The sequence below is a fragment of the Halichoerus grypus genome, chromosome 6, assembly GCF_964656455.1.
Source record: "Halichoerus grypus chromosome 6, mHalGry1.hap1.1, whole genome shotgun sequence".
Classification (NCBI taxonomy): Eukaryota; Metazoa; Chordata; class Mammalia; order Carnivora; family Phocidae; genus Halichoerus; species Halichoerus grypus.
Genome location: NC_135717.1, coordinates 175,156,557 through 175,177,779, shown reverse-complemented (window position 1 = coordinate 175,177,779; position 21,223 = coordinate 175,156,557). Strand labels below are relative to the sequence as shown.

The 21,223-nt window shown below is 48.3% G+C and overlaps 1 protein-coding gene across 1 annotated transcript in view; it reads right to left on the bottom strand.

Moving 5' to 3' along the window:
• Positions 1 to 6,644: 6,644 nt before the first annotated feature.
• ATXN10 (ataxin 10) overlaps positions 6,645 to 21,223 on the bottom strand; it is a 159,801-nt gene continuing 145,222 nt past the window's right edge. Inside the window, exons 11-12 of the mRNA XM_036120574.2 lie at positions 8,474 to 8,661; positions 6,645 to 8,036 (exon numbers count right to left, since the gene is read on the bottom strand). Of these exons, the coding sequence (XP_035976467.2) occupies positions 8,034 to 8,036; positions 8,474 to 8,661 (191 nt within the window). The 3' untranslated portion in view covers positions 6,645 to 8,033. The remainder of the gene's footprint in view (positions 8,037 to 8,473; positions 8,662 to 21,223) is intronic.

Below are 21,223 nucleotides of genomic sequence, written 5' to 3'. Positions count from 1 at the left end.
TGACATTTAAAAAAATGTTACACCAATCTTGCATCCCTAAAATACAGTTTGTTAATAATATGATTAGGCTCTCTGGATCCATGTTCATGCATGAGATTGGACTTCACTTTTCCTCTCTTCTAATAAACTTTTCAGGTGTTGATATCAGGGTTATGCTGCCCTCACAAAGTGAATTGTGAGGTGTTCCCTCTTTTTCCTGGGAGAGCCTTGTCTGATTGGCAGTATTTCTTCCTAAAATGTTGGTAGAATTTATTGCTAAAGCTCTCTAAGCCTGGAGTTTTCTCTGTAGAAGTTTTAAGATTAAATATTTAAAATATTATAAGACATTTTTCACTGTTTTGCTTCTTTAAAAAAGGAATTTGTTCATGTCATCTATAAGCTCAAATTTATTAGCATAAAATATTCACAATATCCTTCTATGGACTTTTAATTTCCATAAGATCTGTTGTGATAATCTCCTGGGTGCTCTTTTTTCTTCATTGACACAATTTTATCAATTCAGTGCATTTTTTTTAAGAACCAGTTTTTGGCTTTATCTTTCCTGTTTATTCTTTTAATTTTTAAAATTATTGTGGTTGTTTCCTGTTTAATTATGTTCTGCTCTTATATTTATTACTCATTTTTTCCCCCTTTAATTGTGTGTTTAAGTTATGCTCATACTACTTAAGGACGTTTAGGTGATTGATTTTCTGCCTTCTTTTCTCACATGTGCATTTAAGGTAATAAATCTCCAACTAAGAGTAGCTTTAGCTGCAGTCTACAAACTTTGTAGGTACTATTTTTTAAAAAGGTTTATTTATCTTAAGAGACAGAGCACGCACGTGCATGAGCAGGGGAGGGGAGGAGAGGGAGAATCTCAAGCAGATTCCAGGTTGAGCACAGAGCCCGACACCATGGCACGATCCCACAACCCCAAGATCAGGACCTGAGCTGAAACCAAGAGTTGGACGCTCAACTCACTGAGCACCTCTTATATGTTAGTATTTTCATTAATGTTCACTTAAAAATACTTTCTAATTTTCATTTCTTGGTTTTGACCCTTAGGTATTTGAGAAATATATTGTTTAGTTTCTAAAACTGTGGGAATTTTCTATTATTTGATATGCAGCTTAACTGTTCTAGGGTCAGAACATACTATGTATGACTTTTATCCTTTGAAATGTTGGTATGTCTTATGGCACAGCAAAAGACGAATTTGGTAAGTGGTTCCACATATACTTTAAAAGATGCGTGTACTCTGCAGTTGTTGGTGTGATGTTTTGTGGATATCAAATAGGGTCCACCCCACTAAGTGCATTGATTGAAACTTAGTATTCTTAGGGATTCTTTTTGTCTGCTTATTTTATCACTAAGAGAGGACAGACCCCCGCACGCTGACCATATGACTCCAATCCAACCCCTTCTGCAGACTGGGGCAAGAACATCCGCAAGTGGTCGTCACTAGACACCGGCTGAGAGCAGGTGATGGCCGCCGCAGAGGGAGGGGGAGGAGGGAGAGGCAGGGAGGGGAAGAGACACGGACGCAGTCACCACTTAGCTGACCAAAGGAAGGAAGCACCGGTCTAAGCAAAGTGGTGTTCATGTTAACTTTCTCTTGCTACTGCCTTCTTAGTGATACTTCAAGCCTAAGGTTTAATATTGACTTTTAAGTGTTATTACCAAAAAGTAAAACACCCATTATCTTTCTTCTTAAACTGTAAATATAGACATTAGACCTTGGTCACTGTATCCCCCCCTGTATGTCTCTTACCCCATCTTCTGTATTTTCCATCATTTTATCTCTTAGTGGTTCATTTTGGCTTTTTTCAACTGGTCGGTCCTCCATTTACAATTTCTCTCTTTTGTGGCTAAAATCAACTACTGATTCCTCAATTTTGGTTGTGTTTTCTCTGGTTCATGAATTTTCATGATTCCCTTTCATACTCTGTCCTGTCTTCTGCTGACATGTTCGATATCAATCTTCAATCTTCTCTTTTTTCTCTTTAAACATACTGAACAAGGTTGTTTTAAATTTGATAACTCTGTTATCTTGAGCCCTGCTGTGTTCATTTCTATTAGTTATGGTTTCTCTTAATTTTCATATCATGTTGTCTTGTCACCTATTTTTTTTGATTGAGTGCCAGAGAACATATATGGAAAATTATACCAATAATTTGAGACCTAAGGTGGTATCTTTTTCCAGAGAGGATTTTTGCTGGCAGGTACCTGGGACAGCAGTAACCCAGGATGTCTGAAGGCACAGCACACCAGGTTACTGAAACTCAATTTCTGGGGCTGAAATATTTGAAACTGAGTGTCGTCCCCGGATTATTTCTGGTTCATGATCACTCTTCTGATATAGCTTCGGGGTCCCAACCTAAAGAAACAGAGGTCTACCAGGCAATATTTCCTATCACCTTGGCTCCTCAAGGCTGTGAGAAACACCACTCAGTCACTTAGCCTCTTGCTTCTCTCTCTGAAATGAAAAACACCTCGAGGAAAGAGCAGCCCAAACACCAGGCTCATCTCCGAGCCCTTGTCTACTCCTGGGTCCTGGCCCTTAATTTCTGTGTCTCGTTAACTCCCTGGTACCTTCAAAGAGTAGTTTACAAATATTTTGGCCTGCTTTTTAGTTATCTTCAGGGAGGTTGGTCAGAACCATCATGGATTTAGAAGTGCTCTCCCTTTTCTAACATAAATAATTCTCCAAGAAAATCTCCTTTAGCCCCCCAACTGTATCTTCCTTCCTTGACCTCCCATAGTATGCATCCTAAGATGCAAATGAAGCTCTATGCACCAAGATGTTCACAACGACATTTATAACGATGAAAAACAATATACAATGTCTAGTAACAAGAGAATGGTTAAGCCTCCTATGGAATATTTTGATGATGCAGCCACTGAAACTCTTTTTATGAGGGGTTTTTAGCATATGGAAATATCTTAAGCTATAATGTTAAGTGTAGGCTTATATGCAGGCTTAAAATGTGGGCTACATGTTGTAGTTGGCCCTCTTCTCTATATATACCCCTGCACTAGACAATCTCATTTATCTCCATGGCTTCAAATTATCATCTACTGGGCTCCAAACATGTATTTCCAGCACTGACCTGTCTTCTGAGCTCCAGTCTTGTATACCTAATTGCTTTTCAAAGTCGTCTCCATTGGGAGGTCTCAAAAGCATCTCAAACTTTAATTTGCCCCAAAGAGAATCTCGATTCTCTCTGCCCCTTCACATCAAACTTTTCCACTTTGGGGAGCATATAATCATCTACCCAGTTGCTCAACAAAATTTTAGTAAAAGAGTTATTCTTGTTTACTTCATCTAGCCCATCCTCAACAATCCATCAGCAAGGCCTATGAATTCCAACACATGTATCAAATGTAAACCTGTCTCTCCACAGCCACTGACTCACACGTGTCTAAATCACCATCATCGGTAGCTCCATAAATTATGTCTCTGCTTCTGTTCTTTTTCTGCTGCAATTCATTTTCTACACAGCAGCAAGAGTGGTCACTGAAAAACGTGAAGTGGATCTTCTCATTCCTATGCTGGATGCCACTTAGTACCTTCCCAACACATTTCAGGTAAGATTCCAATTCTCTTGGCCTCGAAGACCTTGCATGATTGGACTCCTGTTTATCCCTCTGACCAAGTGCCCCTCACGCCACCTCTACCCGGTCACCAGGCACTGGACTCACTGGCCTGGCTTCCCTCCTGGCCGTCCACCACGTGAAGCTTGCCATCCTGGGGCTTTTGTGCTCGGCGCTGTCTCACTGTGAGTGCTCTGCCCCAGCTCTCCGCACAGGTCAGATGCGATCGTCTCAGAAAGGGCACCCCGCTTACCATCTGTATCATCACCTTTTCTTCACGGCGTTCACTGCAGTATGTGATGCCCTCGTTCTGATCTGTTTACTTGTTGATTCTCTGTCATTCTCATCAGAACTGAAGCTTCACGAGAGCACAGACTGTGTCTGCCTTCTTTGCTGCTGGACCCCCAGTGCCGGCCTGGTACACTGCTTGAGATGTAGGCCCTGAGCAGTTAAGCAATTTATGTGGAGTTGAGATTTAAACTCGGGCTTTTCTAACTGCAAAGCCCACGTTCTTCCCATGGAGCTCCCCTTGCTCTACGTCCTGAGCCACAGTCCAGGCATTTCTGCTAGATTTACTTTCCATGCTTCTGGGAAAGAAGCCATATTTTCCTCCTCACTCATTCCCTTCTAATTAACTACAGCAATTAATCATTACGCATTACCTGCTGTGTGGCCCTGGGCGTTAACCCCTGCAACTCAACTTCCTCATCCACGAAATGGGATTAACCCTAGAACATACGGTATCATTGCTCTGAAGATTAAATGACAAATATTCTCGAAGTGCTGAGAACACCGGCACAGAGAAGGCATCCCACAGGGATCTGCCGACCACACACACGACGTCTGGTGAGCACCTCCTGCGTGTCCAGCACTGTGGAGGCGGGGCAGCGGGAGGCAAGGTGCAGTTTCCATGTGCTTCTATCAGAAATACTCACAGTGAAGGTGCAAAGGGCCCGAAGATGCACGTCAAGCAAGAAGAGTGCTGGGAGGATCGAATGCTCACCACATAACAAATACTGTCAGCGTGTTCGTTAATTTTTACCCTCAGACCCTCCTGTGGGTCGGTGGTACCATGAACGCCATTTTACTGGTTGAGCAAATGGAGACACAGAGCTTACGGAGTCTGCCCAGTTACATGGGCAAGAGACAGGGACTCTGCACTGCTTCTCATTCCTACACGCACTCACTTCTGTTTATGCCTTTTGACCACCGTGCTTTACACGGTGGCAGCAAAAATTATACCCGTGCAAAAAACATCACGGAAGTTCTCACTGAACTCATGTAAAACGAGCAGGACACACTGTGCATAAATGAACGTACTTGATGTTGTTTAAACAAGAAGAAACATTTAATGTGATGTTTCTAATTTAAGGTTTTAATTGGAGCAACAATAAACAATGATCAAAACCTTCAAAAAGTCATTTCCACTGACATAACTGGCTGTGATGAGGAAAGTCTGATGAATGAGTTAATACTATCACCACTACATTTACAGAAAAAAACTTACCTTTAAAATTCATGTAGGTTATAAATGGTAAATTAAATTCATATTGTAAAATATCATCTAAACATGATTTGATGTAAAAAAAAAACCAAATAAATATATAAAAATCTGTATGGAAAAGAAAAATAGATATTATATCATACAAACGCAAGGGGAAAAATGTGAATTTTGAAAACAAGGTTTTTAATTGATTTTCATATACAGGCCACTGGGGCTAGAATTATCAGGACCGTGGACAGCGCCCAAAGTGCCCTTTCTCCCCCCCACCACCTTCCAAAGGACTGGGTTTGTATTAGACTTTGAGTGGTAGGGTTCTTCCTCAACTTCTCTGCATTTTAAAATTCTGTCTCAATTTTATTGACTCTCATGTAAAAACTGGTTCCTATGTGCAGAACTTCCTGATGATGGAACATGTATTTTAAAGTCTTCCTCCTGCAGAGACTGGCATTTCTATTACAATGTCTTTGTTTATTCATTCAAGGATGGAAATGAAGGGATAGTGATGACATTAAATAACATTTCAATTCCAGGTGTTGGTAAAAGAACAGGCTATTGATGCCTTCAATAGGTAATAGGCATGAGATGTATTAATGGGCACAAGATATATATATATCTTAAAATGTACTGATTGTAGCCCAAATGACCACAATCACTTCTCTATATTTCATTTTGCAAAATGGGCATTTTTAGTAGTTTCCAAGCCCTGTGGCTAGATTCAGAAGTTACTGAACAAAAACGTATCTCAATATTAGCTTCTAAAAAAACCTCACAAACAACCCTACGAGGTGTATTCATGTGGACATATACATATATATAAAATACGGACAAATTATAATAGCATATTACTAAAATCATGCAAGTAGTTTTGAAACATTAACATGCATTGTTAATGCATTAAACAAAATCACTCTGCAAATACTTGGACTCAGTATCAAGCAGAAAAGCCTTCCCTCACTTTCTTTGATAATGGAACAGGCTAAAAAATCGAACAGCTTTGTTAGTTTGCTCTTGGAAGATAATATGGTCACAAAACTTGCTGCGACCATTCTGTCCCTTTACAAATGCTGTAAGGCTAGCCTGCCTGCCTTTCTTCTTCTTCTAAATGCCTGATTGAGATGGTGATTTAATCCTCTGCAGCAAGCATGTAGAACGAGGCTCTCAGAATGGCCAAGTGGTGGAGGGAGGACGGGGAAGCTGTCGGTTGTGCTGGAGGATTAGCCAGCCAGGGCGTCCGAGCAGCCACAATGCAGCTGTCAGCCTGTTTTCACTATGCAAGCCCCACATTTCCTAGTTAGAAAACACACAGCCATTACCCCGTTCTGTGTTCCCACACAAGGCTCCCTTTTGTTTATTTGTGTTTGTTATTATATGGCTTATACCGACATGTTTGTTTGATTCCACTGGTGTGCATACATCCATTGAGAGAAGAAGAAAAAGAAGTGTCTATTGCAAACTTGTTAAAAGGAAAAAGGGACTCCCACTGTTTTTTTTTCCTTTGGCGGGCCCTCTATTTAGAGGACAGGATGTTAACTCTTTGTGTCCCAGGAAAGAACGACTTCTTTGTGCATTTTAAATTTTGCAAAGGCTTCTTTACTGATGGAATGTCATAAATGAGAGAGAAAAAAATGTTATTCACAGATTACCACAATTCTAGAAGCTGAGTTTCTTCGGAGATACAGAGTACATTAGCATGGGGGACAGCTTTCATTTCATTCTGAATATGCTTAAGCTGTTTTTACAAAAGCAATTTAAGTATGGCTACCAAAAAAACTTAAAAGCACTTTACTCTGGAACAATCAGTATTTCTGTAACACTTCTGGCTGAATCTTTGTTGTTTTTATTTTGGAAGATTCAACAGGAACTATGCAAAATCTCTAGATAGCTTTTAATAACTGGCTGTTTAGGAATGTTCATACATGACCTCCCTTCTAGAGCTTTTTTGGTTACATCAATGATCTGAAATTTCAGTGCTCGTTTTAATGCTCCAGCTCTAATATATGTGTGTATATATATATAGGGAGAGAGAAAGAGAGAGAAAGAGATGGAAATAGAAAGATACAGGTCAAATTTGCTCTCGCTCCCCAAAGCTACTTTTGCAACTCCGGAAAGTGGAGCCGTGGCCGGAATTGGGGTGGCGTGCTTTAGGAGACTGTGCCTTTGAAAGTGAACAAGACACGGACGCTCTTTAATCCTGTGGTCCTGCGCACAGAGTCCCCTTCACAGAGGCACGAAAAGTGGGTCAGAGGCAGGCATCCCCCTGGGAGCACAATGGTCCGGGAGGTCTCTTCCCGGGTGATTTGGAAAGAGAAGAGTTAATGGCCTGCAAGCTCTCCCCCCTCCGCTCACTCCCTGCGACGCTCCAAAGGGCCGGGCTCCGTGACAGCACAGCCCAGTCCCTAAAATGAAGATGGAGCTTCTCTATTCTTCAGCATCTCTCGAATTAATTAGCTGGAAATGAGTCTTGTCAATGTTTTGGAAAGGCAGAAAGGGTGAAAAGAGATTGCTAGAATTAATCACAGTGAGAAACTACTTCAACTGCCTGGCAGAGTACAGAAAACCCAACAAGCAGAGAAGAAAAGGAATCAGGCTGATTTGCCATCTGAAGGAACAAATGGAATCCAATCAAATGCTCCAGTCTTTGCCAAATAAGGGATGCACCCTCGAGGAGAAGAATTTATTATCTGTTGCCACAGTAAGTACAATATATTACTTAAATGCACACTGTATCCATGGGGACAAAGGCAAACCAGACAGTTTCTAAAGCAAAGAAACAACAGAATACTCATGTACTTTCACTTTCGAGCTTATCCACATTAAACTCTATTATCTAAAGGATTCATGTGTTCCTGAATTTGCACTTAATAAATCTTCAAACACTTGCAATTTCACACACTGCAGAAGACGAAAATCCAGGAAACAGATTCCAAAAATTCAGATATTTCGATGGAGAGTTCATTCACTAAGAAAAAAGAAACAAAATGGCAGATATAACAGATCTATTTATAAGAGTCATCCAAGGGGGGGAAAAAACACAAGAGAATTTTGGTCAAGAGCTGAGAGAGAAACCTGAAACACTCACTATTATATAGGGAGCTTCCTGTTCTTTTCATAGTAGCCAACATTAGCCATCTCTCCACTAGAAAATCTAGAAACTTCAGACCATGTAAAAATTCTGATACGACTTTTATATTTCTCCCCTAAAATGAGTTTGAACTTTTAAGACAATGGCAGCATAAAGCCTGAACAAAAAACCCAAAATTATTGGCAACTAAATTTCGGGCTTTCTTGGCCATTTTAGAAGGCAAAGTGCGCCCAGCCATGTTCTCAGGAAGGAACCCTGTCACAGGCCGAGGGAACGGGGAGGCTGGACCCAGAGGGGCTTGCTCTGGCACTCACCAGCGGAGGTGGGTCACTAGTAGGTTTCAGAATCAGCTTGTCACCCCTCTTCTCAACTTCAAAGCCCATCTTTTTAAGTAGGGATGCGTCCGCCAGTCCCTGTTCCTCCATCTTCGCAATCAGATCTTGGTTCTGACTATTGTCTTCGGTAAGGTTGCGGATGGCGTACACCACCCACTGGGTCAGAACTGGAGGCCGAGTGAAGGAATCTGCCAACGTACTTTCCCGTTTCCGAAGTTCACATGAGCGTTATTGGAAAGGGAGGGCAGGAACACAGCATCAGCGAACAAGTTCTCACAGAGCATGTTCTATATGAATATGCATCCAAAGAGGGAAGTAACGAGAAAGCTGCAACACATGCATTGTACATGTATGTCCCACGTGTGTGTACGTGTGTGATGTCCAGCACACGGAGGTACCTAATCAAGATTTGATGAACGAATGAGCAGGGAAACATCTGAACTCTATGATTGCACGCACACACACACACACACACACACACACACTTAGATAACCATGTTATTGAGCCACCAGAGAAAGAATAAGAGCACGACAGCGTTAGTCACAAAGATGCCAAGTTAGAAGCAGACAAGAGACTCATCTTGTTTAAAGCCAGCTCAGTTATAAATAAGAACTGTCTCCTAGGAGTCATCATGGAATTTCCCTCATTCGGCTGCATTTTAAAGATGGAGCTAGAAAGCCTTTGAAGGATTTGCTGTCCTTAGTTTGCATGCTTGTGCTCTCAAGAAAGCATCTCGTCCTCTGGCCTTGCTGTGCCCCCACCCCATTCTGCAGGTTCAGCATAGCATCTTCACAGCAGACAGAAGACAGAATCGCCGTATTATTTACTGAGGTCTTTTATTCAGTGCCCAAGACCTGTGTAAATCTCAGGAAAGCATTAAACTGCTGCTCTATGTTGTTCTAGAAAAGACCGTAGAGAAACTGCCAGGGGTACCAACCCATGGATCCAGGGACGTGTAGGCAATGCCCAGGACAGTGGGCCCGGCACCTTCTGTTAGTCCGGAGGGAATAACGAAACACCTAGGGGGGAGTAAACGCTTTCTCCAATAAAGCAAGGCCTCCCTGCCCACAATCGGATGGAATTTGGCAAGAAAAACAAGCTCTTTCCCCCCAACTGCGGGGTGTTTCTGGTGCAGGCATTTCTGATGTCAGAATGGGGGCATCTGTGTCCCCAGAATGTACCAGCCTCTTCAGCCTGAAGGGTCAACGCTTCTGACCCTGTCCTAGCTCCCAGCACAGCGGGAGGCCAGCACTGAGACCTTTCTAGCTCCCTCAGCTGGACGCAGGAGGCCACAGAGAAAGGCTGCAATGTGCATAAAGCCTGTGGCTCTTTCTTGTAGAGTCTGAGAAAGAATGTGAATCAAACTGCTTCCCTAGTTCAGTAACCTCAGAGCAAGGTAGTACAAAATGAGCCTGTCCACTGAAGTCAGCCAAGTGAGATGCAGGAAACATGGCCGTTTTATGTTCAGGACAGATCTTCTGGGGTTTTAAAAGGTTACTCCATCCCAGTCCCTCCGACACACCCACGCTGGTTCACAATCCTGACAAGGCCTTCGAGCTCCTCATGGCCCCTGATCACAGACGGTCCACGCTGGCCCTGCCTTTCCCGGCCTCTCCTGGCCCCTGCCGGCTGGGGCCATGGGCCCCAAGAAGAGGATGAGCAGATGTTTGCTGAGTGAATGACCCACTGGTCTCTGGAGGTTTACTATCAAAACCACTTGTATAAATGACCAACCTGTTCCAGATGGCACAGAATAGGAACGGTTGATGCCCAGCTGATGCTGATTCTATAATTTGGTGGGAGAATGTCCTTCTGCCATTTACCCGTCATCCTTCGATGAAAAAGCCCAGTACCTTTATAAGGGCTGTATTTTCTTTCTGGAGATAGAATCCCTACAAATACTCAAATGCACAAAGCCTAATTGTGACTTTCTCCCCCTTTTCCACAATCACCGAAGCCCCACTCTACGCCGGTATAGAGAATAAAAGTGAGGATCCTAGATGACAAACACTTCTAACGTGTTAGTGAATTTCTGAACCATGAATCGTGTGCTGCCCAGTGATTTCTCATCCAGAATGACATCACTCTACAAATTCATTTCCTCACTCTGTATGAAAAGGGGGAGGCGGTGTCAGGACATCTGACTGAAGGAGCAAACAACTGAAGGGTAAATTTAGGCAAGAAAAGATAGAAGACTGAAGAATTTTAGCTCACGTGTAGAATTCCTGAATGCTAACGACAGGAGCAAAGCACTTCTTTCTAAAGCTTCCTGGTAATTCACTGAAATGTGACTGAAAGCAGGAAACCCGAAACTCCCCTCTATGGCCCATGAGAGCTCCTGGAAACGGGGGTGGGGGGTGGGGGGTGCGGCTCGGTAATGGAGGAATCCGGCGTCAGCCTGATGCTGCCAGACGAAAGGCAGGGTGTCTCTGGAGAGTGAGCCACCTTCCAGAGCTGCACTGATCAAACTGTTACAGGGCAAACAAGACCCCTGCCAAGGGCCGCTGCGTACCTCTCCTGCCAGGCGCCCTTCGCATCTGGGCTCCAGCAACATCCCCACGCCGGGCCCTGCCTCCGGACGGTGAGGGTCGGGTGCGCCCAGCGCGTGTCTGCCCAGCGCTCTCTAGCAGCCCTCGGCCCAGCGTGCTGCGCCGTACTCACCTGTCTGTGAGCCTCGCGAGGGCAGGAGCCGCCCCGAATCCATCTGTGCACCCCCAGCAGCCAGTCTGGCCCCTGACACAAAGCAGGCTGTGGACGCTGCAGGAGCGATGACTGTGTCTGTGTGTCCGCCCGAACACCCCGCGAACGGCGCCGGGCGAGGTCCGCTGGACGTCTGACCCCGGCAGCGCTATCTCCCACTCAGCCCGTGGGTGGGGCCGTGGTGACACCGCAGTGACCCGCACGAGCTCTGCTTTTCCTGCTTGTTCTCGGGGTGGTTTCCTGACTCAGGGCTTGGCAGGGTGGAGGGATGAGATGAAAGGAAACCCGTATAAATGCAAGCCAGGCAAGAAAGCTGCGTGCACCATGTCCACAAAGGGCCCATGTCAACAGACCCCAGGAGAATTCCCACCATGTGGGCAGATGAGAGGGCAGATCTCAATCACGCTCATCGTGCCGAGGCAACGGACGCATTTTGTGAAAATCCTGCCACAGGAGCTTTGTAGCACTTCACCCTCAACGCACTCGGAAACTAAACACCGACACGCCGCCCAGTTTACATCCAGGGAGAGAGGAGCACAGGGGAGAACGGGAGCGGTGAAGGTTCCCGACAGGTGGCCAGCACCACGCCAGGAACAAAACGCAACAGCTGTGGACTTCTCGAAGGGTGGATGCCCGGCACAGCCACCAAATGGACAACCTAATAGAAGACGCAGTAAAGCCCAAAGCAGAAAAGGCATTTTTGTCTTTTTCCAAAACTGGCGTTCACAGGGCCGGAGGGAGTGTGCGGAGGGAGTGGAGGGGTTGGGAGAAGCACGGCCACACACTGGAGCCAGCCCTGTGCACACCCTGAAGATGAGAAATAACTGGACGGCAAGCCCCCCACCCTTTCCCCTTAAATGCATGTTTCACATTCTTATATAAGGGAAATGGTAGTACTTCCTCTTTAAAAGAGGAGGATTTCGTGGAGTCGGAACACGGCGTTCCGCCACACACTTTTTCTGGGCAAATACAAAAGGCGTGCTCTGCGTCTCCACCTCCAGCGAGCTCCCACACTCGGGGCTGTGTTGTCTGGCTATAAATTAAGTGCCACACAGACAAGCTCGACTTTGTCCCCATTTCCAGTGAGAACATTTCTGCACTACCGACTGGGGTCTCTGACTTAATAATAATTAAAAAACCAAATTCAGTGGTTGTTTCTTTCATAAAACTTGGTTTGAAAAGAGAAACACTGAAACACAGCCCTTACAAACGGGGTCTCACGCACGAGCCTGGCTCATGAATATGCATGGCTGTCCTTGTTAGCGGCTGTGAAAGCCCAGAGCCCCGGGCAGCCCCGCGCCAGCCCCGAGTGTCACTAGGGAGATTAAAGCGAGTCCCAGTTAATATTCACATTGCCCTCTTGTTCCCTCTCTAAAGAGACAGACGGAAAGAAAGAGTGGGGGAGAAAATTAAACATCTTCTAAAGTCTAATCCTACCAACACGTGAAGTGCTTTATTGTGCGCTTAGCTTTAGAGAGACGGCTTCTGAAGTTTCCATAGCTACTACACACACAAGGCGTGAGCCTGTGGGCTACAAACTACCTTGAAAGAGCCCTGTCATCAGCACTCCGGAGCGGGGACGCCACAGGGCTGGCCGGCTCCTTGGCGGAGCACTCTGGTGTCTGGAAACAGGCAAAGAGGACAGTGGAGACGAACAGCTCAGTACTGCTGTGCTTGGGAAGGTGAAGGCCGCTCCAGGGCCCGCAGCCTCGGCCCTCGCTTCAGAACGAGCAGGCCCAGCACCGAACCCGGTGGCCTGGCACAAGTGAGACGATGAGGCGTTCGCGGGGTGCAAAAATGGGGGCCGGCAGATGACACGATCTAGAAAAAATACCTCACAGCGAGGATGTTACTAGTTAGCACATTTGTGTGTCAAATTCACTTTATAGATCATTTGAGAGAGCGAGCGAGAGAGAGCACAAGCCGGGGAGGGGGGAGGGGCAGAGGGAGAGGGAGAAGCAGGCTCCCCACGGAGCAGGGAGCCCAACATGGGGCTCGATCCCAGGACCCCAAGATCATGACCTTAGCCGAAGGCAGTTAACCGACTGAGCCACCCAGGCTTCCCCCCAAATTCACTTTCAGGTCAGGTGAGTGCAAACACTAAAGCTGGAACTGTCCGACGAGGAAGACTCCTCTAAGAAAGGCAACACCTGTCAGCTACTGGACCCGTGGCACTTACAAAGTCCTGCGCTGCATGGGAACGCAGGGCCCAGTGGGGACAGGGACTCTGTTCCGGTCACCGCCGTAGCTCTCTAGCTGGAAGACTGCTGACAACGGGGGTCGGCAAATCAGGGCCTGTGTTTTTGTGCGGACACAAGTTTAGTTTTTGTATCTTTAAATGCTTGGGGAAAAAAAAAATCAGAAGACTACTACTGTGTGACACGTGAAAATTATTTGAAACTCAAACTTCAGTACCCATGATACATGAAGTTTCACTGGCACGCGGCCATGCCCGTTCATTTATGTACCAACTACGGCTGCCTTCTTGCTCCGACAGCTGAGCTGGGGGCAGACACAGTATGGCTGGCAAAGCCAAAAACACAAAATTTAAGCCTTTACAGAAAAGGCTGGTCAACCTCCGGCCTAGAACATGGAAAGCATTAGTCAGTATTTGTTGAATTTTATAAACGAGCTTTTAAAAGTCCTGGCATTGAAAAACTTGTATTATTTAAAACAATTTACATATATTAAAAGGTTTTGCTGGTATGTGTGTATACATACTATGTATGCCGTATGTATGCATAATGCTTTAAATCTACACGTGTACGATGTATACACGTGCATCTAATATAATCTATACTCTGGATATAACCAGTAGACGTACTATATTTCAGTATCTACATTTAATTTTTGCTTCCAGGATATATTCTTTAAAATTATTTGTAGGCAACAAATCTATTTACGGCAAGGGATTTACGTACTTCCTAACAAAGTAGACTATTAAACAGGGCAGAGAGTATGAAGAAACCTTTTACGAGGCTGGTCTGAGAAGAGGATGCTCAGCAAGGCCAGCCTACTTTAGCAGGCCTTCACAAAAACCAGTGATAATCTTTGCTAAAGATGAGGATGGTTTTAAATAACTTCCATATCTAAACTAGTATCTTCACAGAATTGGTACAATTGCAGAATTTTTCAGAGTGCAAGAAAGGAGTTTAGTTTAAAATGGTTCGGGAAATGCTTCACATTGCTAAAAACCAAAATACTTCTACATGTGCCAAGTCTGTCAGCCAAAGAACAAGCATGGGACGCGGCACCGAACGGGTGACTTCTCCTCCTGCTGCAATGACCTACTTCTGCCTTCGTCCCAGCCACTCAAGTCCGAGAAACTGCCCCCGTGGCAGGGGCGGCGTGTTCGGGGTGGGGGCGGTGTTCCCGGAGTCCTGACTGACCTCAGCCCTGCTCTCCAAGTATGTGCTTTCTGAGGGAAACCATGGCACTTCCCAAACTGCTGCCCAGGGACCCCCGGGCTCCCCTGAGCCTTGTGCTGGAGGAGGAGTTGTGCAAACCCCGGAGGACTTCCAAGTGGAGGTGGTAAAAGAGAAAGAGCTCAGACAGCCCAGGGGCGTTGGGGAGAGTAGGGAGGTGCTGAGCTACGGACGCAGGAGGGATAGCAGCTTAGCTGTGACACTGGGCAGGAGGCGGCTGGGCAGGAGAGGTCCTTGTGCAGGGACAGACCTGGAAAACACCACCGCCATTCTTCCCCAAAGCAGCCCTCGCTTCTCCGGCACGGGCTGCCTCCACCTCCAAATGCCGACATACTTCCCCTCACTTCCACCTTCGTCTACCATAATTACCTTCCGCTCTTCACTCTCATTGTGTCACTCAGCTAACTACATACTCTTCTCCGTCGGAAAATTAAAGCAGGAGTCTTTCTTGTGCGGCTTCTATCTGGGGTCTCCCTGCTGGAAACCGGAGTGTGCCCAATAATCACCACAACCACCCATCTGGCTCCCTCTTCCTTCTCCAAATTGTTGGTCTATCTGGTTTCTAATTTCCCTCCGCACTTTTGTATTTTAATACGAGGGAACATGTGTGGGTCAAGTGTCTCAGCGTCGTGCCGAGACGCGCTGCCCTGGGCTCTGCCGTGTGTCAGGTCTTAACAGCATTTACACATGGATGGACGCGTCCTCTCTTATTTGCCACTTACTGGCTAATTGTGAGTCCTGAGAGTGGTAAAAACAACAAGGCTACCAGAAGAGGGTGGGGGAATCTACAAATCGCCAGCTCTGTAGATTACAGGTCCCCAGCTGAAGAACACAACATAGTACTTGGGGTTAGCAGTTCGTCTTCTCAGAGGGAAAAGTCATCCCAGAAACACCGTCTCCGAGAGCAGAGACTGCCTGCTGGCCTCCACATCCCTAGGGAACTGGGACATCAAAGCAAGTGCCACAAGGCCCAGGAGAACAAACTGTGTCCACGCAAGTGTCAACCAAAGACGTTTTCTCTCCCGGCCTCACCCAACTCGGCACTCTCCTAGTGGTTCTGAAACAAAGGGCACATTCTCTGTGCTTGGTACGCACAATTTACTTTCCGTAAGTGGAGCTTTTCTGGGGGAGATCCGACGGTGACCCCCTCACGGGCCTCCTCCCAGCCCGGAACGCGTCTCCACCCCACACGGCCCCGCGTCCTCAGCAGTAGCCACACGTGCGTGCACACTCCGGGCCCCTGACAAATCCCAGATGTCTAAAGCCCAAGCACCCAAGATGAGCCAAGTAGATGTCGCTGTCACCGCGACCAGCCAGCCTGTCCGTCTGGCAGGGGAGTGACGGGAAGATGATACCCTGCCCTCCGTCACCACACGCGCTCCCCACTCCAAAAGCTTCTGTGGCCGAGCGAGGGCCGCGCGGCAGGTATCTCACAGCCACGGGGTTTTGGTGGTCAAGGATCCTCCGGCCCTGAAACTAATTTCGTACATTACGTATTTTGAACTCGTCTCCCTAGCCACTTGAAAGCAGAGTGTGGTACGAAGAGTCAGAGTCTGGTGTCCGTGTCACACAACAGGTTTTGGGATCAGAAACAACCAATACCACTTCTAACTTAAACCACACGAGAGGCTTCTGGGGCCATGAAGTAGTTCCATTTGTATTCAGGGCAGCCCTCCAATGTCGCTTCTGAGACGCCAGCGTGCCGTGTGCTCGGCCGGGCCAGAACATGGCTGGCATGTCCCAGACACTCAACAATTCCTCCAGAGCCCCTCGTGTCCCTCCCCTCCGTGACCCTCCCTCTCGGTGCCCCTTCTCAGGCTGCTGTCACCGGGTAAATCTGAGTCCTTCTACAGAACACGCGCACCTGTGGGCTGGGACTGCTGTCCTCGTCACTGGACCTCCTGGCACACAGAGGAGACACTGTTTAGCTATTTGCTGGACGAAGGCCCCTTGGTGCCTGCCTTCTCTCTACCTGGAAGTTCTTCCGCAGCATCTGGACCGTACGTGAGACGTTACTGAGTAAGTGCATGCAGCACTATTCACAAAGTCAGCCTTGGGGCTGCAGGGACGAGCTGCCCCGGCCGGCGCTGAGCTGGCTGGGCCTCACCGCGGAGACCACGGCAGGAGAGGGTGTGCTGCCCCTGGAGATCGCGGGGCCCTGAGGACTGACACGGTGTGAGCAGAAGCCAGAGGGAGCGCAGCAGAGACAGCCTGGGAGGGAGCTCAAGGCCCCGTCTGCCAGGCAAGAGGATGGTTGTCAAGTACGCTGTGCTCTCTGGGATAAAGGACTCGTCGGCTCACAAGCTGCCTCAAATGAACTTCTCTTCAGGGACATTATTGCTGCCTTCAATGTAAGCAAGGCTTTGCCAGGATCTCATCCCAGAGTCTCTCACAGAAGGAGCGTCAGTTTATCTGCATAGAACAGTCTAGAGGTAATAGTAAGAGAGCGGCGGCAGCCACCCCATGCCCAGAACACATCAGGGACCATTCCAGGCACTCAGAGAAAGCACTCGATCCTCTACAAACACGCTATGCAATAGGTGCGTACTATCACCCCCATTGTACTGATGAGAACACAAGATACAGGAGGCTCGGGCCTGTCCGCGGTCACACAACCGAAGTGGCCAAGTCAGGGTGGGATGTGGGCTCCAGCACCCACCCTCGGAACAACAACGCCACCCAGCTTCCAAGCACTCGTCAGTGAGCACACAGGCGAGGGGAGACCTCTGCGGGAGGGGTGGCCGGTTCTGCCTCCAGCTCGGTCTGAATGCAAGCTTCGAAGCTTTGCCTACGCCGCCAGTTAAAGGAATGCTAGGTGTTATGACACTTGAAATAAGGTCCCCGTCTCTTCAAAGAAATCCCAAAGGATAAAATGAGCTTGAAGATACTAGCGAGAACGACCACCTCTGCAAAGTAACTTGGGAAGTAGCTAATAAACAGTTCAAAATGAAATTAATATTTGGAGTAGAAAAAGTAAGTAGTCTCATCTAAATGACCAAGACCAGTGTTGGCCTAGCACTAACGATGTCCTACGTTACCACAGCATATCCGAGGGTCAGAGATACTTCTATGCTACCACGGCGACGTTAAAAACAGTGTGGGGATGCTGGCAGACTTCAGACGAGACACACAGCTACCGAAGAGTCAAGGAGGTTTCTCCTGCTGCGCACGCCAGGCGCCGAGCATCTGTCGTCACTGTCCTTGACCCAGATGTCACCGGGGGATGGTCTGCTCCATGGGTCACCCGTGGCCGTCCTGGCTCGCCTCTCCATCTCTCCCCCTGCTCCTCGCCAAGTCCCAGAAAGTCAGCCATCAAGGGTGGGTGGGCCTGCAGACGCTGGAGCAGCAAAGCAAGCAGGGAAGGGGCGGCGGTTCCCATTCGTGCTGTCGGCTTCCGTTTCTACCACAGTGACAGGTGAGCTAAGAGCGAGTGCAGACCCGGAACGCTCGATGATCCCTGTTACAGGAGGAACTCTGCGCACAACCTCCAGGAGACATTTATAATGTGCAAATATATTCCACAGTGACTGGAAATAACTATCCCTCCAGATGACGTAAAGGCCACAGCTCGTTGTGGTGGTGACATTAAGTTCTAAAGCTCCTCCTGGACACCTGTCTTAAAGCTTCCAGAGTACCAGCTTCCTCACTTTGGGGGGAAAATCTCATTCAGTTATAGACACCTGATATTCCAACACGTTCTTCCTCCTCTCTAAGCTTCTTGAACATGACCCTGGTACAAGCACAGGGTATAGACACCAATAAAGACTGAAGCTGCTGGTCACACACCCGATTGTCCGAAGAACTGAACCACGATCTAGTCACTCACACAGCTAACGTGAAGACACTGCGCTCGGTGCTGGGGACATCACAGCTCCCAGGACGGTTGCGTCTCTGCCCTTGCGGCACCTATGTTCCAGAGACCGACTCACTGGACAAGGGTGGTGGGAGGACGCCTCTCTGAGGAGGCACCCCCAAGCTGAGACCCACAGGATAAAAAGAAACCGGTCACCTAGTCACCTAGTGAGCCGGGGCAGACAGCTGTGGGCTGTGCATAAGCCACGGAAGCACCAAGAAACGTCGAGGGGGCACCTCTGTGGCTGGAGCGGGATGTGGGGAGAGTGGAATGAAATGAGGCAGAGGTAGGCAGACGCCACACCTTCTGAGGATTCAGGAGATGGTAAGGACTGTATTTTATTCCAGTAAAATTAGAAGCCATAGCAGGAGTGAAGTAGAAAAATCAAGACCCTCTCTTGGGCAGCTGCATGGACAGCGGTTTGGAGCGAGGCAAGCGTGGGAAGGGGGGTCCATGAGGAGCCCACAGTGGCCAGAGGAAGGTCATGGAACAAGACAGACCTGGGTTCAAATTCCAACACTGCCATTTCATAAGACGTGTAATTTTGGGCAGTTTATATAAGCGCGCCAGGGTAAAGCTGGTCAGGTCACTGAGGGGACAGCAGGAGGGGACGTCTGCGGTGTGTCTCGCCCCGCACCTGGTGCCCACCACCCCTGAGAGACAGCAGGAGCCCCAGGCGGGCTGTGGAAGCCCTGGCTCCTGTCTGGCCTGGGGCTTCATTACCCTCTGCCTCAGCTTCTTCACCCATTCAGTGAGGGGGACAAAGCCATTCCCCCGCGCGTCAGAGGACAGCCCAGGACGGAGACGAAGCTCTTGGGTCCTGGAGTCAGAAAGCACAGGTTCTAAATGCCGAGCCTGCTGAGCAGCAGTGCAGAGCCGTGGCCAGTTACAAAACCTTTCTACCTCAACTTCCTCTTCTGTAAAATGGGGATCATAACAGTATCTGTCTCAAGGAGTGGTCATGAGGTTTAAATAAAATTCGGATGCCCGGCATGGAAGAGGCTAGTTCTGTTAGACTCACAGGCCGGTCACTACTGTACCCCAGCGGTCAACAAAGCTGGGCGACAGAAAGAGCCAGAGGGGCGCCTGGGTGGCTCAGGCGTTAAGCGTCTGCCTGCGGCTCAGGTCATGATCCCGGGATCCTGGGATCGAGTCCCGCATCGGGCTCCCTGCTCGGTGGACAGCCTGCTTCTCCCTCTCCCTCCCCCCCGCTTGTGTTCTCTTTCTCGCTGTCTCTGTCAAATAAATAAAATCTTTAAAAAAAAAAAAAAGAGCTAGATCACCTGGGTCAGGAAAAACCTCTGTCTATTCAACTGTCAGCACCACTTAGTTCTCTGGCCACTGTCCCACCCGCCCCCCAGCACGTGACCGTTCAATGCATCCCTGAAACCAGTTTCCCCGCCAGCACCCGATGCCACATGGGGGTCTCGTTAAACACAGCACCATTCCTGGGTTTCTCCATTCTCCCTTTGTCAATTTTCAGTGCAGGGACAGAGAGTGAAGGTGATCACCACGGAGGGAGGAGGAGCGGAAACAGTGGGTCTGTGCGTGCTGGTCTGTGTGCTCAGGAAGCACCAAGCAAGGGTCCGTGACGGGGACAGCCTGATGCCGCAGCGGCCGTGACCTTCGTGGAACATTCATGAAAAGCAGCACGTAATTCCACATGATTATCAGAGCCACAATGTTACGTGACAGCAGAAGATGGAACAATGAAAGGGGGTCTTGCGCGAGCTGGAATCCTGGAAGACTTCTCTCCAGTATTCTCTCCTGTGTACTTCAAACTGGAAGAACCAGTCGGGCTTGGCCAGTGTACACAGGGGAGAAGCCCAGGCGGAGGAGCAGCATGTGCGAGCCTGGGAGAGGAAAGAGCTGGGGTACCAGTGGAGGAGGGAGGCCAGTGTGCCAGGAGGGAGACTAGGAAGGGCTGACGGGTGGGGTCAGGCAGGGAGGCGGAAGGTCTAGGAAGATGCGCCCCCTCCCCACCCCCGCTCAAGCCGGCACTTACTACCGAGCACTCTCTTAAGGGACGTCTGCAAAAGAGGTCAATCGGACGCATTTGCCTTCGGGGAGCTCACAAGCAGGTAGAGGCGGCAGGGCCAGTGGGGGCGCGTCACCAGCTCCTGGGGGCAGAGAGGACAAGCTCGGCCAGGGCTCCGTCCCTGAGAAGCCGAGCGCCTGTCCCCACCAGACCGCAGGCCCCACAAGAGCACGGAGGGGCCTCCTCCTTGGCCAGCACTGTATCCGCAGCAGCGAGAACGGTGTCCACCGCGTGCCCCAGCGGACAGCAGGAAACGCAGAAGCCACAGATGGAAGCAATGACAAAGACACACGCCAACAGCTCAATGGAGTAATTAGTACATGTTCTTGGGATGGAACACTCACGATGAACTACTTGCAACGATTTGGAGGACGATTTCGAGTGACAGATGACAAAACAACGCAAGCCATGACTCCATGTACGCGGATTCAGAAATGGCCAACCACAGCCCCCCGTGCAGGAAGGCACGCACGGGAGCCCACCGGGGAAGTGTGGACGCTGCCGCAGGCTCTGCGGAGCCGGGCCACGATCCTGTCTGCACCTGGGTGCTGCTTACACGTACGTCTGCTTTACAATTTTTTTTACAAGCAGCACGTACATACTCTTCCCACTTTTCGGTGGGCACGTTCTGTTTCAAGATAGGAACGGTCTCGAAAACTTAGCATGACAACTGAACTAGGACTGAAGGTGTGCGGGTCTGCCAACTAGCCTG